We start from the raw sequence: 16092 nt of genomic DNA, 5'->3' as shown, positions 1-16092 counted from the left end.
TCCAATCGGTTGAAAAGATGAAGACGGGCAGCTGAACACTGGGCCGCAGCCAAACAAACTAAATGAAAAGATTCCAGGGGTGGGATGGAGCAAATGTTCGGGAGTTCCTTCGGTGCTCAACAAGTTGGATCTTGTTGCCGGTAGTTTTTTGAAGTTGCCGTTTCAACTGAAAGCAAAGGGAAAAAAGCCCCATGGGAAGCAATGCAATGAGTCAATTAAGAAACATTAACTGAACTGCAGACGAGCTGGCCAAGTGGTCTTCACTCACGAGGCCACGCCCCTGAAAGGGACACACCCTACACACGGATACTACTGCAAATGGAGTAAATTGCACTTGAGGCCAGTTGACTTTTTGAACCTTCTCTTTAATGATGCCTTATACAACACGGTGCTATTTGCCTTAATTAAAAACAGGTAATGGAAAAAAATTTGATTGGTTGGTTTTTTTAGTAGGGTGCAACGGATTCAATTAAAATGTTTATTTGCTGACACTGTGCCAAAATGTATTAGAAACATTTCTATTCAAATTGGTAGCTTTGAAGACTTTCTAAAGGAGTCAGAGACTTCAACTGACCATTTGCCAAAACACCATTTATAGTCAAAGGGTCCAAAGGGTGATTTACGCCCAGCTTAAAGGTTTCAAAACATTCGAAAACCAGCAAAACATGACGGAACACGCAAATAAAGTATCAGCGGGGCATAAAGCGGCCGCAAACCTGTCATCATTCAAAGCGGTTTCAAAAGATTGAGCAAAAGTATCATTTTTGGGTCTGCGGGTTTTGCAGCGTTTTAAGACAATTCTTGTCCGTTTGTAGTGATTTGTTGGGATGGAAATCAAAGTGTCAATGAATTCAAAATAAATAAATCACTCAGCTAGGACCACCTGGGTCCGGTTTAGGCCCACACAACTTGCTATTGCGATTCACCACTGTGTAGGATGAGTCCGTCACTCAGCATCCCACCCCCTTTCCCCTCAAACACACAAGCAGCACACACACGGGTAGTGGACACATCAAAGACTGCGCTGAGGAGAAGGAGCGGCACCGGGCAAGACGGGACGAGACAGCGGAGTTCGCATCGCAAAGTTTGGTGGTCAAGTGTCCAGAGATCTCGTCGTCCGGCCCAAGCGTTCAAGTACAAATTCTGGGGATTTTAAGACCACTCATGAACACACGAGAAGGATTCGAAAATGGAGAGGGAACTTTTTGACCAGACCAATCGGTGGAATATTGTTTCTGCAGCACCTTCTCTGAGGTAAGATTAAGGACCGTTTTTATGTGTTTTTATGCTGGGTGTTCAAGTTCTGGAGTCAAGAAAACCCTTCTCTTCTGCTTGAGAGTGAATACGTGGAGGTGAATTCATCACGGCGGACGTCCGACGTGGACATCTGTTGCAAAGACGATTGTGTCGAGCAAAGCGGCGCGGTCATGAAAGCTATTCAAAGCGAGCTGGTAAACGCGGAGGCACGCGGCACAGCGGGGGGACCGGCTGCTCCTCTCCAGTTCAACTGCAGCTCTTAACCCCGGTGCCGCCCGGGTCTACGTGTGTCGCACGGGGTGGGGGCAGGCGCCCCCACGCAGAGCTGATTTATCGAGAATCTTGACCCAAACGCCGTGTCTGCGTGTCATCTGTCAAAGCGGACCAAAATGTAAAACCTTCAGGTCAACCATGTCAATTGGCTCTCCATTCACTGGCGAGGGGAGGAGAAAGTGTCCCCGCGCACAATATCATCATCTTCGGCTATCTCAGTTGTGCCACTGAAGTGATCGGTGTCCAAGTGACGACCCGCGGAAAGGGCCGGGCACTCAAAGGTTTCCGTCAAGATTTAGAGCCTCGATCGGAGCGAAAATCCAATTATTTACGGAAACCAGGACCGCTCCGCCCGACTCCCAAGGAATCCATAAAACCGGGAAGGCTTGTGCCGACCGCGGATGGTTTGTGCGACCACATGAACCATGGTTTTTGCTGACATTTTCATTTCTACTGCACGCTCATTTGCGTGTCACACTCAACCTAGGCACACCGATGCGGTCGCACCGAATGCGCTTTTGTTTTGTTGCCTTTGGCCCTTGCGCGTGATCAAGAACGCTGAGAGAGAATAACAGCTCTGCGTTTGTTTCTTGGTTTCCCTTAATCTGTCCCTGCTGACTTGCATGCGTTACCATCAAGCAGCTTGAGCCTTCAATAAAATCCACCAGCCTGCACGATTCCTCCAGACATCCTCGGCAGCTAACAATTCGATAAATGGACGGCTCGGGCTCCTTGCCTCCATCTCCCCCATACACCTTGCCGACCAGTCCCAATTTCTCTCTGCCTGCCACCCCTGCCCCGAGCTCTCCATCTCCCAGCTTGGCATCCACCGCTGTGTTCTGCTCCTTCCTCTCCCTGCTCTCCCTCCTGGGCATTACGGGCAACCTGTACACTCTGGGCCTCCTCCTGAGGCGCCGGAGGAGCAGAAGGAGGAGCGGAGCGGGCCTGGCCCGCTGCTTCACGCGAGTGCCCGCACCCTCCTGCCTTTCTGGCCCTTCCTCGCTCTCCCCCTCCTCCTCCCCCCTCTCCTCCGCCTCCTCCTCCTTCTCCTCCTCCTCCTCCTCTCTTCACCTGCAGGTGCTGAGCCTGGCGCTGGCCGACCTGCTCTACCTGTTCACCGCCCCCTTCATCGTCTACGACAGCCTGGCGTCCGACTGGGCCTTCGGCGAGCTTGGCTGCCGTCTCCTCCTGAGCCTGGACCTCCTCACCATGCACGCCTCCATCTTCACCCTCACCGCCATGAGCCTGGACCGCTACCGGGCCGTGGCGCGGCCCCTGCACACCTCCTCCACCAACTCGTCGGGCCTGCTGCGAGTGAGCTCGGCTTGGGGGTTGGCCGTGGCGCTGAGCTTGCCCATGATGATCACCCTGCACCTGGAAGACGGGGAGAACCAGGAGGGCCAGCTGTGCGTGCCGGCGTGGGACGAGCAGAGCTCCAAGGCCTATCTGAGCGTGCTCTTCTGCACCAGCATTCTCGGGCCGGGCCTGGCCATCGGCGCGCTCTACGCTACCCTCGGCCGACTTTACTGGGTGTCTCAGACCCGGGCCCCGTGGGGGACGGGCACGAGTACTGCTTGCCCCGCCCGTGCGCCCAAACCCAAAGTCCTGCTTCTCATCTTGGGCATCGTCCTGGCCTTTTGGGCTTGCTTCCTCCCTTTCTGGATCTGGCAGCTGCTGCCTCTCTACCAGCCTGACATGCTGAGGACAGTACCGGTAGGCACTCAAGTGACGGTGAACCGGATCCTCACGGGACTGACCTACGGAAACTCGTGCGTGAATCCGTTCTTCTACACGCTACTGACTGGGAAGCGAAGACGCAAATGCCAAACGCTGACCTCGGCGAATCAGCTCTGCCGCAAGAGCAGTCCGTTGCAATAGGCTTCCTTTGGATCACCCGACACAATAATGTGAGCCTTCCTGTGTGTGCTTTCTGACATAGACGTATGTGGGGCGGAGGGGCGGGGTTGTATACTGTCAATTCATCATTTTGCATTACTCTCAGTAGACACCAAAGCCCAATGATTCCGCAGCAAATCGGAGCACTTTGTAAAGAAGTTTTGTGTCAACTTCGGAATGAAAGAGTCGCTCGCTCATGTTTGGTTTTCTGGCGGTGCAAAAATGACAATCTGAGTCACGGCGAAGTAGAACAAAAAAAGGGTCTGTCCGCTGCTGGGTAAAAATATCGTAAAAGACCATCACTGTCGGTGAGTTGTTATTATTATGATTAAGATGATGATTGCTACATGAACCAAATCACCAACCGCAGGAATGTCATTTTATTTGCTGGATGAAGATTTTGCATGCACAAAAACATCTCCAGTGTCAATTATTGATGCACTTCGGCTTGTTTTCTAAAAAAAAAAAAAAAAAAAAAAAAAAGGTCAAGGAAGTTTTTTGTCCTTCTTTGACAGAGGTTTGCAGTTGGCAACTCGTCTGTATCTCTGGGATTTTTCGGAGGCATTGTGAATGAAGCTTTAGTGAGTCTTCGCTTAGCTTCTTGTACATTTAAAAACACACTTTTATGTTGCTCGGTTAGAACATGCAATGATGTTGCATGGCTTCAACTCTGTCACTGACTGATGTTTATATTAAGGCTTAATATAGAGCTCTAAATAAAGATTATGCTTTCTGCAACTGAGTCATTTGATTTGTTACCAGGGCAAAATGAACACCGCTGGACACTTCATTACATGAGCTGACTCTAAAAACCTTCAATGCATGAAAAAGAAAAAAAAAACAGGCATTGCAGGTAAATTAGAAGCCGATCCTGGACCAGTACTTGATGACATACTGATGTTAGGTTTGCATCAGTATGGAAAGCAAAGACAAATGCAAATGAATGGCCAGATCGCGCAATGGTGTAGCACTGCGCTGTATCATACCGAGAGCTTCCCAATACTTTCAAAATAATCACAAAATATTAACATCTCTTGCTATGCTACAGTGCATTTCTACATTGCTGCAAGTTATGACATCTTGCTTGACAATAAAGAAAAAAAAAAAAAAAACGGAGCAATATGGTGTGATACTTCAGTTGCACCTGCCGGCTATAATATGTGAAGCTTTGAGTGACGTTTGGTTGGCTTGTGTGTATGTGTCAGCATGTCCGCGAGTTGGTCAGGTCTTCCGTGTTCTTGTAAATACTCGCTGGCTGGTGTTTCAGTACCTCCCTGAAGAACGAGCTTTCGGTAGGCCGAGCTCAAAGGGCGCGCTGTACTGGAGCACAGACCCCGCTGCTCATTGACGCACATGGGCAAATATTATTGGATGACACAGCGCAGTAAGGATGAGGTGAAGAGATTAAAAAAAAAAAAAAAACGCAGAGGATGGTGCTTGATCAGAGGGATGGTGGTTATTTTAAAGTGCCCGCATGGCCCCATTTTTTGACGTCTGGTTCAAATGTCTGCTAAAGACATTTGCTGCAAGACCGGTTATTCTCTTCTCTAGACTTCATAATTCCTAACGAAAGCCATAAATGTCCCCATTTAATGGGGCGGGAGCAGAGAGCTAAGATCAAGTAACCTTAAACGCAGTATTAATTTTTTTTTTTTTTGGAACTCAAATTGAGCTCAGATTGGTTGTGATTACTTTCCAGATCATCTGAAATATTTCCGAGAAGCATGTTATGAGTGATTCCTCCAAAAGAGATTAAGACATTGAAATATATACTTGAATTGATTTGTCGGAGCGTGGCATGGAACTACTTGGTGGTTTTCTTGTGATTTTGATGAAATCAAATGTTTGAAACATTCCATTATTAATTTATATATATATATATATATATATATATATATATAATGGTTTTGCCTCATGGAGGCGGGCGGCACTTCATCACCATACCACGCAGCAGACCAAATTCAAATGGCTCCAGCCCCACAATAGCGGTCAAAGAGTGCACTCCACTTTGTCTCCATTGCTTCAAGATGCGATGCATCAACAATCAATTCCACACAAATGACGGAACTCTTAATGAATCGACCAACTGAATACAGTGGCCATCCCAAAAATAAGTATTCTTAGATTCTGATATTTTAGCCACTGACTGTCGCTAACAAGAGACGAGGTTGGGACAAAAAAAAAAAAAAAAATACACGTTTAATTCCTCGTTGCACATATTTACGGCATCGTTGGCAACCCTACAGTAGCAAGACGGATGATTTTCTTGAGGTTTTTATTTCATCAGCAGCTCAATGTCACCATTCATTCTTGAGTGAGACACTGTATCTGGGTCATTGGTTTTTTTTTTCCCCCCTTCCCACACACACACCAGACAGAAAAAACATTAAGCTCGATTGACCGTTATTCAATCACATAATAACCAGGTTTTCCCAAATTTGTATACCTGATTTGATTTAAGCGACCATTACAAAACGAGCCTACTGAGAGAAGGGGAGCAGGCTACCCGCTTGGGCCCCAGTACTTGTCAGCACATGAAAGCAAATGCGAGGAAGCCAAGTGAAAAGCCTCACAAGAGAGACACCCCAAGTCATCTGAAGCCGAGAATTTCTTGATACGTCGACAGTGCTGAGGACTTTCTCTGGTCCAAGCATGCGTTATCATTTACCTGGCTACCTTGCGACACGATGCTCCCACTGCACTTATGATCCGCAGCTGTGTGCACTCCCACCACGGGGGGGGGAACGCTCCTGTTGAGGAGTTAATGTCATATCCATCAGCCTTTTGCACACAACTGCGGGTATCTCGGCACATTCGGAATGTCTTGTCGACCGAGTTTCACTTATTTGTGAAAGCCCTCGTGCGAGAATCAAGGAGGTGGTTTTTATTTATTTCATTTTTTTATTTTTTAAGGCCCAGCACAGAACGAAATGCAGTCGGCAACTACTTCTGAAATTTGAAACGTAGGCGAATGGCGTCGCACCGTCGATGGCTAGTTACACAACAACACGTATCACAACAACAAAAATGACATTTACAGGCACTAAGCGAGATCCATGTCAACAAAACACTCAGATAAGTCAGTCAAACTCAGGCTGCCGTCCACACGCAACCATTTCCATGCCGGACCTTTGGGGATTTGTATTGCTCAGACAATAAATAAGAGAAGAAGGCCGGGCCAGCCTGTGAGCTTACGTTAGCACTTAGCAGCCCATTAGATACGTATAATAATGGTCGGTTGCAGCCCTGTACACACACCGCGGGTTGTCTTTTTTTTCCACTTGGTATCGTACGCTAACATAGCTTCCATTTTGATACTCGGTCCATTGTGTTAGCGAGGCTATGGGAACACACAAAAAAATGACGCGCGCGTATGTGCTATAAAATTTCAACATACGAGATGATTACATTCTCCCATGAGGCTGCTGGGATGACTGAGTGTTTGATAAACTTCAAATAGGCACCGTTTGCCCAAGGCGACCAAATGGATGGAAAATATTGTGTCAGTTGGCAGGCCGGCCTATCTATAAACTTTGCGCTTGTTGGTAGTGGCCAGCGCCAGGCGGCCCGCTCCAATCATAACTCTCACTCTGCTGGACAACAGAAGCTTCTGATCTCATCCTGAGATAGCAGCCGGCGTCGTTAGCTGCTCGCCGGGACAAAGAGTTGCGAGAGGGAACGTCGCTGCGCTCCACCTGAGGATTTCATACATCCAACAGATGTCTCTTTCCTGGAACCAGCGAGCATCTTTTCCATCCCAGCGCCCCCTCGGCCCCGCCTGCCGGGCCCTCCTCTTGACCAGTGATCGCGCCTGCTGGCAGGTGCCCCTCCCCTGGGCAGCCCGCTCAGGAAAGCACCCCGCCGGGCAGACGAGACGAGGCCGCGGCCCGGGCCAAGATCCCGCTGCGAGCTGTATAGGAGGCTCCCATTCTGTGCATACGTACACCGAAAAAGATTCCCGCAGCACTCCCTTCTTTTCCTGCGAAAATTCAATCCCTCCACATGCTTTCCCTCTTTCCCCTCACCCTTCGCAAGTTTCCTGCATATACGCTTGACATATTTATATGGCTCTAAGCATCGCATCATATAAAAGAAAAACATTTTTAAAAACGGGCTCGGTTTATGCTATCGCAAATACGAAAAATACATCTCCGTATGGCAAAAAAAGAAAAAAAAAAATATTTTTCCAAAAGAAAGCCAAGTGCTTGCTGAAGCCCGTTTATTGCCGTTCCCAATGTAATTGTAAACATTAATCCAAGAATGAAATGTTGCGGAGTTAATCAAACCGAATCATTGACAAAATGCTACCACACAATGCAAAACATCGTAGGCGGCCGAACAAAACTAGCATCAATGCTGAGGCAGTTGTAACTGCAACAGATGTTTGAAAACAAAACAGGCAGATATTCTCTATCCTCTGCCAAACACGACTAAAATTTACTGCGTCGCTTTGTTGTGAAACTCATCTTTGTGGAATATGCACATCTGCATTACATTACCCTCTAGTGGCCAGGGTGCGCACACCAGAAAGAGCACAATGCCAATGCACACTGAGGCACGAAATCACGATGAATGACTGTTGAATTCGTTACCATCTACTCAATGATGTTATTATTATTATTCTATTTTTTTAAAAGTGCAATAATGTAAAGTGCTATATTTCTAATCAAAAATAAATGACAAAAGATTTGATGATGGTGATGATGGGGCTGAAATGGACGAATTGCATTTCCATTCATTTAAATCGAAGAAAGATACTCAGAGACAGATGCGCTCTCAGTTACAAGCAAGGTGGCGGAATGAATTCAATTCTCAAGTCAAGGCACCACGATACGTCCATTTGGAATGTTGAAATGTTGTAGTCCGATCTTTGCAATGGCCAGCTGGTTTGTATTCCCTCGTTTGGCATGGGAAAACGTTCTTGGATCAAATGTGTTTGTGCTTGACCTCGTTGTAATTGCTGGTTTGACAGCAAATACGGAACCCACGGCTGCTCACAGTGTTTCTTTGTTTGACTCAATGGGACCCCGCGGGGAGGCGCCCTCCTCTCCATCACATTCGGTGACTTCGCACATCGGCGTCAGCGGCCAAGATCAGGCGAGGCCCTGGCTTGTGAGCTTGAGAGGCCGGAGGTTACACCAACCAACATACGTATTACGGTTCGCACTTGGGCTCTTACTAGCAAGACTGTAAATATGACACGTCTGCTCTTCTCTGCGGTCTCCTCCCTAACTCTCGGCCTCCTCCTCTTCTTGCACGTAAACGGGCATCCGAGTCGAGTCAGGCATGGAGGTTCCTCTGAACGTTGACCTTATGACACTTTAGTCATGCGAACATTATGGGTGGCTATGCAGAAGACACTCCAAAGTCTCTCCAAAGGCAGATATAATGTCTTGGTGTGTCAGGATAGAATTGGCCATCCACACCTACGCTCAGAGTGGCGCTCGATTAATTTTTAAAATTACAAATGTTGGCTGTAGCGGAGCAGTTTAAAGTTGTAATAACAGTGTTCAGAGCAGACATTTATATATACATATATACAGTATATATACATACTGTATATATATACAGTATATATACATACTGTATGTATATATATATGAAGTGTCAAGATTTCAGTTTCTTAGTTTTTCTTAAAAACCGTTCACAGGCCATTCCATTGTTTTGGGAATGGCCAAGATGACAACGTTTTTGAAGCCTTTTTAAAATGTCCTAACATCCTTAATTCTAAACATATTGACCAAACTTAAACACCGTTTTGTTCTTTTATTCCAATTATTTCCAGTGACATTGGTCGTGGGGTTCCGGGGGTGGGGGGCAGTTTGTTGTCACTACCAACATTTACGGTCCACGTGGACCAGGTCTGTACTATCCTGGTGTACTCTCATTGGGATTTTTCTTTAAATCGCGACATAATAAAAACAGCGGGCATCTAATAGGTGTCAGCTCGTGTCCCAACATGAGTTCAAGTATGGCTCAAACTTACCTTGATACAGCTCAAGCTCAAGCGCGCTTGGGAAAAACGGAATAAAAAAAATAATACCTCCAAAATGGAACAGGTGAGCGCCACCATTTTGAAAAACGACCAGATTGTCTTTGTCGCCCTCTCACGGCGGCTTTGAGCAATAACCCACAAACCGGAGACGGAAGCGTCTGCTTGGTTTGCTCAGCGTCAGTTCGTGCAGTACGTGTGCTAAATATAGGAGAAGACATCCCTCGCGTGTGTTTTACACGGCGAAAGAGGAACTCTTAAGGACCTATATGTCATTAGGTGGAAGTCAAAACGGCGGGTGAGTTTGCGTTCGTGTAATATTTTCGCCGTCGTCATTTATACCCTTGTGATATTTATGTAATCACGGAGGACTCTTGCTGCGAATTAGCTCTTTGTAGTTAGCCACATTTTATTCGAACGGACTACATACCTTTCCGTCTATTAAAATACCGCAATCACAACAAGGCCTGTAATCATATGATCTTATGCAAACCTTCCACTTTGTTGTGTATGAGTAAATGGTGCGTTGTTGTTGTTTTACTTAGCCGCCGCGCCAGCAAGTGGGACCAGCCGGGTCCCGGTTGTGGAGGACCGGGGGAGGCTGAGGCGGCACCCACCGGAGCTCTGGACGCCGCCGCCGCCGTGGCCGCGAAGATTAACGCCATGCTCGTGGCCAAGGGCAAACTGAAGCCCTCGCAGATCGGCCCACCGGGGCCTGTTGAAAAGGTACACGACAAACACTGCTGCAAGCAAAGTTTTCTGCCGTTTGTTTTTGTTTAACCTGCTCCTGTGATGAGATTCGCTTGACAGTGCCAGAGGTATGAATGTAATCATAGGGTTGTAGTTGGCAGTAGTTTAGAACTGCCCTGCGTCATAATGACACCCGGAGGCAGTTCAAATTGCAGCAGTACTTGATTTATTCGTACGCCAGTGCCTTCAAATACAAAGGACCTAATTTACCTGTCATCTTTATTTATGGATCCTTTTCGAAACAACCACACTGCTTCCTCCTATGAGCTCCAGTTAGGAGGTGGGCAGCAGCATTTTGGACAAACCGGAAACACGATGAAATGTACAAGGGCCACTGAGACCAAACACACGAAATTTAGTGCCACCCAGGCTTTTATTTCCTCCAGACAGCCAAAATGTGTCCATGAAAAGCATTTTCTATAAGTTTAATTTTTGAGGTAAAACCACTCTGTTTGTCACCCCCCCCCTCCCTTCTCCCTGACAGGTAATGGGCATTGGGAAACCTCAGGTGCCAGCCAAGACTAAAGACGACCTGGTGGTGGCGGAGGTAGAGATCAATGATGTCCCGATCACATGCCGGAATCTCTTGACGCGAGGACAGACACAAGACGAGGTCAGTATGGATGACTGGGTGCCTGCGTTTCGGACATCTCATTCATGTAAACATTTTTTAAATGACAAAAATCGCCATACGTGTTTTTCACAGAACAGCGACGATATCTTGGTCAATGATTATGTTAGCGGTGTTTGAACGCCTGATTCTCATGTTTTCAAAGCCTCATTTTATGTACATGGTGATTTATAATTTTTTTTTAATCATTCAAATTTGACAGGGTTGTAAACAACATTCGTCTTTGCTTTGTAAAATCTTAACATTTATCGTTACCTTGGCGGAACTTTACTGCGTCTCTTAAGACGACCACGAGCACAATCGTAATTATAGAAGCCATTAATATGATACAAAAATACAATATAAAAGTGTGCAACTATGTCACGTTTCTCATCTGAGTCACAATGTATTTAAGAAGTTGGCGAGCACTAATGATTCTGAAGGCTCTGGGCAGATTAGACAGACTGGTTTAATGATTGAAAAACAAACAAACAAACAAACAAAAAAAAATCTAATATTCGTGTGTACTGGAAGCAGCGCAGCCAATGCAATTTCATGGACCACGTATTAGAATTGAGGTTGGCTGCTTGATGGCCCACCACTGATGAAATCTATTTGAAGACGTGCTCAACTCTTTGTTTCCAGATCAGTAAAGTAAGCAGTGCCGCCGTGTCCACCCGAGGACGCTACATGACTGCAGAGGAGAAGGGCAAAGCGCCACCCGGGTGACTTGCTCATTTCTCTCTTTTTTTTGTTTTGTGTTTATTATTATTTTTAAAAATGTATGTCCTAATACAACCTCTGCGCTCTTTTGTCCTAGGGACCGGCCTCTGTATCTGCACGTTCAGGGACAGACGCGGGAGCTTGTAGACCGTCAGTACAGTAGTCATGCGTGTCATGTGTGATGATGATTTTTGTTTTTTGTTTTTTTTTTTTGTCAGCGACTGATGATTTCGTGTGCGCTTGTAGGAGCTGTAAACAAGATCAAGGAGATCATCACCAATGGGGTTGTGAAAGCAGCCACCGCCTCGTCGTCAGTGTCCTCATCCTTCTCCTCCACCACACCCGCCGTGACCGTTTATCAGCAAGCACCTCCACCTTCGCTTCCCCCGATGGCGCACCACAAGCCGCACTTCCAGACCGGGGTAAGAGGGCTACGTGAGGATCTAAAACACACTGGGACCTCAAAAGTTTTGCAACGCTGGTTGAATTCCAAGTCTTTCCAAGCGCTAATAATGTTACGTGAATTTGTTTGTTCCAGGGTCAAGCTCCTACCATAAGTTTTTATTGACTTTTTCGTAATCCTAACTGTCATGCATGTATGGAGAATTTATCCACTGTAAAACTGTCACCCGAATGAATAGTGAGCTTAGCCATGAAATAATTATAAAACTAAAATAGTAAAAATCATTGCACATCAAAGTTTACAACTTAAATATTTAAAAAAAAAAAGACATTTCGGATGAAAAGCTAATCTGTTGTACTTGAAATTTAAATACAACTGAACTGCACTTTAAAAAAAACTGAAATTCAAAAAGTTGAAACAGACTTTGTGCAGCTTCATTGTAATACGTTTGATTGTATTTACTGTTTGAAATGTCAATCGAATTCGGATTGAATTCAGAGATTCTTTCATGGGCCACTCGATGGGGCCTGCGTACCACCAGCGGTTACTCAAAACACGCGTTGAGATTCACCGCGCTAGATACTCGACAAGCTGCAGCCTCGCAAGATTTGCCTAATCGTTGCGTTTCAGGCAGATTTTTCCAGAACATATTTGTGGAAATAATCTTTGGAAGTGCCACTTGAATTCCCGAGCACTCCAAAATAAGTTTTGCGTTGACAACTGGTTCCCGTGACATGTTCTGACAGATGCACTACGTTCAAGATAAGATCTTTGTGGGCCTGGAGCACGCCATCCCGGGCTTTGTGGTCAAAGAGCGGGTGGAGGGTCCGAGCTGCTCGTACCTGCAGCACATCCAGTCTGAGACCGGGGCCAAAGTCTTCCTCAGAGGAAAGGGCTCGGGCTGTCTGGAGCCCACATCCGGACGAGAGGCCTTCGAGCCCATGTACATCTACATCAGGTGGGGGGGCACTCAAGCCAGGGCGATTTTCCCGGGCTATGTTCGAAATCGCTCCCCATCAAATAGATCGCGCTTGCCATTGCGGCCACCAATAGTTGGAATGCATTTGTCACACCCCGTCCGGCGATTGGTCAACGATGGACACAGTTGGCGATGCACTTTGTCGAACAAAAGGAAATGGCGCATTTGTACGTGAGCTTCTCTCGCCCACCATTGATGTCCAGTCACTCAACACGCAGATTGGTTAGCCAATCAACTGTCAGCTACGCTCATGCGCACACGTCACTCGCCAGGTCAGGCCCCGCCTTTTAAAGCCACACACACCCACACTGAAAAGTCAGAGACTACCCAAGTAAGATGTGAGGAAAGCGACCCAAGTGAACAAAAACGATAACTGCATTCCACATCAATTTGATTATTGTATTCTATGTTGAAATGAAACTCCTCAGCTCATCTCAACATCTTGGCATCAAAATGCCAGAAGATGGTACCAAATCTCTGTTTGTCTCAACAAAACTCCTTAACACACTCCAACATCTGACATCGTTTGAATCCGCAAACGGTCATTGACAATGTGCGCTGAGTCGGGAATGCGTGGATGGTTGTGAACACAGCTCCCCTGCGCTTGTCCTGATGGAACAGAGTACTTTGAGCTCACCGCGTTTCCCATCTTCCACTGCAGTCATCCCAAACCGGAAGGTCTTGCAGCGGCCAAAACTTTGTGTCAAAACCTGCTTCAGACCGTGAGTAGCGCCTTCAATCGCTTGCTCCTGTTAGCGTTGAACCACGCTGAGCTTTTGTCTTCTTTGATTAGGTCCACGCGGAGTATTCTCGCTTCCTCGCTCAAATGAGCTCAGTGATGCCATCGCAACAAGGTACATTGTCAAAATGGGATTTCAACATTTCTTTATTTTGGGACATTTTTGATCGAGGTTTTTGGACTGAAACTCTTTGTGGCTTTTTCGCATTAAAATGATGAAATACGAACACCGTAGCCATGACATTGACGCAAATTGAATGTTAACTTTCAACCGAATACATACCAATGCGGAAGATGCCCTAATAAGAATGTATTTTCATCCAAGTGCCAGGGGACGCAAATGGCACCAATTTGGGCGAATCGCCCAAAGATTCTTGAGCCTTTGATTTGTTCAATGCTGAACATGATTTGGCAGGCTCGAATGAAGCGTCAGCTACATAGCTGTTGGCTTCGCGCGCGACTTTGCTCATCTAGAAACGACACTGTTGATATATGACCTTGTTAAACGTAACCGGTGGCAAACAAGCTTGGTTGTCACCGCCTCATTCACCCTCGGGGAGCCTTTTCTTTGAAGTGAAGTTGTTTGGACGTGTCTGTCACTCTTTGAAAGACACGATGGGGATTTGTGTTGCTGAAGGCCTACGTTTACATATCTTTGCCTTGCCCCATGAAAGGGAAGGAAAACAAACTCCGACGACTCCAAATACTTGAGTTGGAACCTTGCCGTCTGGCACAATTAGCAATCAAGCTGATGGAATAGCCCTCCCAACGAGATAAAAAAAGAGCGTGAGATGTGTGTGGGGGGGAGAAGTCTCCCGTGACAGATCTGTGAACGGTGTCTCTCCGTGTTTTTTTTTTCTCGAATAAATCTCAGAATTTTTTTTATAAGACTTGTCTTGGTTTCCTTGGACAAGACACTGACATTCAGAACCCTCTGCTCCTTGCAGGCTTCACACAGCCCCCGGTGATGAACGGGATGCCCCCGTACTACCCCCCGGCCGGCTTCCAGCCGGGCTACCCCATGCCGGTGCCGCCGCCTCAGAACCAGCCCCCACCGATGCCCTTCTCCGTGCCCTCCCCCATCCCGCCACCCAAGGTTGTTCTCCCTCAGTTCCCACCGACGCCGGTGCCGCCGCCGCCGCCTCCAAATCTGGCCCCGCCACTCTGTCCGGCGCCTCCCGTTTCCGCTCCCGTTCCGGCACCTCTTCCGCCACCCGTTCTTCCTCCGGTTCCGGCTCCAGCTCCAGTTCCAGTTCCTCCTCCGGCTTCGGTGGTCCAGGTACCCATTCGCGATCATTGGGAATGTCATACCGTGTGCTTGATGATCATAGCTGACAGCCAACAGAAACTCAAAATTTTAGGGGGGCTTTTTCGGGACGCCTTGATTCCGTACTTGGCAAACAAACGTGTTTCTTCTCTCGGAGCAGACGCTTCCTCCCATGTCCTACGTTCCGTCGGCTGTGGCGCCGCCCAAAGCCCCGCCTCCTCCGTCCATGTCGGCCAATCCAGCGCAGAAAAGACGATTCACAGAAGAAGTGCCCGACGAGTGTGACAGTGGCCTGCTCGGCTATCAGGTGAGCAACCGCTACAACGCGGCAATCGTTTTCTACATCCGCCTTGCCTTGCCTTTTAACACACCATCATCATCATCAGCTGTACGCAAGTCTGCTGACTTCATGCTAAAATGCATGGGAAACACCATCGATGGGCTAACAAAAATTAGCATCGCTATTAGCTTAGCATATACAGAACTAATATACAAATAGAACGTCCAATAATGCATTCAAGCATATCTCATCCCCCACACTGTGGGAACAATTAAAACACTTGAAATTTTGCTTTAGTTTTGTTTCCTTTTTAATCATGTTGGTGTGTGAAGCTTTTCTATGTGCTAAGTGGGGGGAAAAAAAATTCTGTGATAGGCTGAAAAGTGTCGAAAAATTGTGACCCAGGAAAAGTTGGTCAGACACCTGGTCAGAAATAAGAGAAGGAAAAAACTAAAAAGTGACACTTGATGCTGTGGCCAGTAGAGTCAAGTTGAGGATGTCTGCTAATGGCGCCTGTGTGTCTTTCTGCTCATAGCATGGACCCATTCATATGACTAATTTAGGTGCAGGCTTCTCCGCGGGCAGCCCCGAGACTGCAGGACCCCCACCTTCGAGTTCCTCTGGCCCGACGAGTGCGAGGGACAGGTACACAGAGTTTAGTTGGAAATCATTTCCCCTACACTTACTTGACTTCCTTTTTTTTTAATATATGTGTGTATATATATATATATATATATCTGTTGTTTTTTTTCTCATATTACCAGAAACACTATTATTTTAAGGAACATGCTTGATTTCTTTCTTCACTCACAATATGCCACTATCTTCAACAGGTGTATGATTGTAACGTTACAATTTTGCTTTGCCCAACATCGGAACATTGTTGTTGTTTTTATCTCATCACTATAAATGGCTAAGTGTTG

General features: G+C 46.8%; 2 protein-coding genes across 5 annotated transcripts in view; both read left to right on the top strand.

Annotated features, from left to right (window-relative positions):
* Window positions 1-598: 598 nt before the first annotated feature.
* uts2r3 (urotensin-2 receptor 3) lies at window positions 599-4266 on the top strand. Its single transcript, XM_019868935.1, has 2 exons — window positions 599-1254; window positions 2170-4266. Exon 2 carries the CDS (start codon window positions 2245-2247, stop codon window positions 3406-3408), a length of 1164 nt encoding a protein of 387 aa, XP_019724494.1. The 5' UTR covers window positions 599-1254; window positions 2170-2244; the 3' UTR covers window positions 3409-4266.
* A 5295-nt stretch (window positions 4267-9561) lies between these two features.
* khdc4 (KH domain containing 4, pre-mRNA splicing factor) overlaps window positions 9562-16092 on the top strand; it is a 9831-nt gene continuing 3300 nt past the window's right edge. For 2 of the 4 annotated variants that reach the window (XR_002168185.1, XM_019869177.1), the window contains exons 1-12: window positions 9562-9716; window positions 9964-10144; window positions 10653-10781; window positions 11424-11503; window positions 11599-11651; window positions 11748-11923; window positions 12651-12862; window positions 13545-13605; window positions 13677-13737; window positions 14570-14901; window positions 15050-15196; window positions 15733-15814. Coding sequence is in view for 3 of the 4 variants with exons in the window: in XM_019869177.1 (XP_019724736.1) it covers window positions 9688-9716; window positions 9964-10144; window positions 10653-10781; window positions 11424-11503; window positions 11599-11651; window positions 11748-11923; window positions 12651-12862; window positions 13545-13605; window positions 13677-13737; window positions 14570-14901; window positions 15050-15196; window positions 15733-15814 (1543 nt within the window). In the remaining variant the exon portion in view is untranslated. Of the gene's footprint in view, window positions 9717-9963; window positions 10145-10652; window positions 10782-11423; window positions 11504-11598; window positions 11652-11747; window positions 11924-12650; window positions 12863-13544; window positions 13606-13676; window positions 13738-14569; window positions 14902-15049; window positions 15197-15704; window positions 15815-16092 lie in introns of all 4 variants that reach the window. The other 2 variants (XM_019869176.1, XM_019869175.1) reach the window with 1 other exon arrangement.

Source organism: Hippocampus comes, unplaced genomic scaffold (genome assembly GCF_001891065.2).
Source record: "Hippocampus comes isolate QL1 unplaced genomic scaffold, H_comes_QL1_v1.1 scaffold67, whole genome shotgun sequence".
NCBI lineage: Eukaryota > Metazoa > Chordata > Actinopteri > Syngnathiformes > Syngnathidae > Hippocampus > Hippocampus comes.
This window is presented reverse-complemented; position numbering and strand designations above follow the sequence as displayed.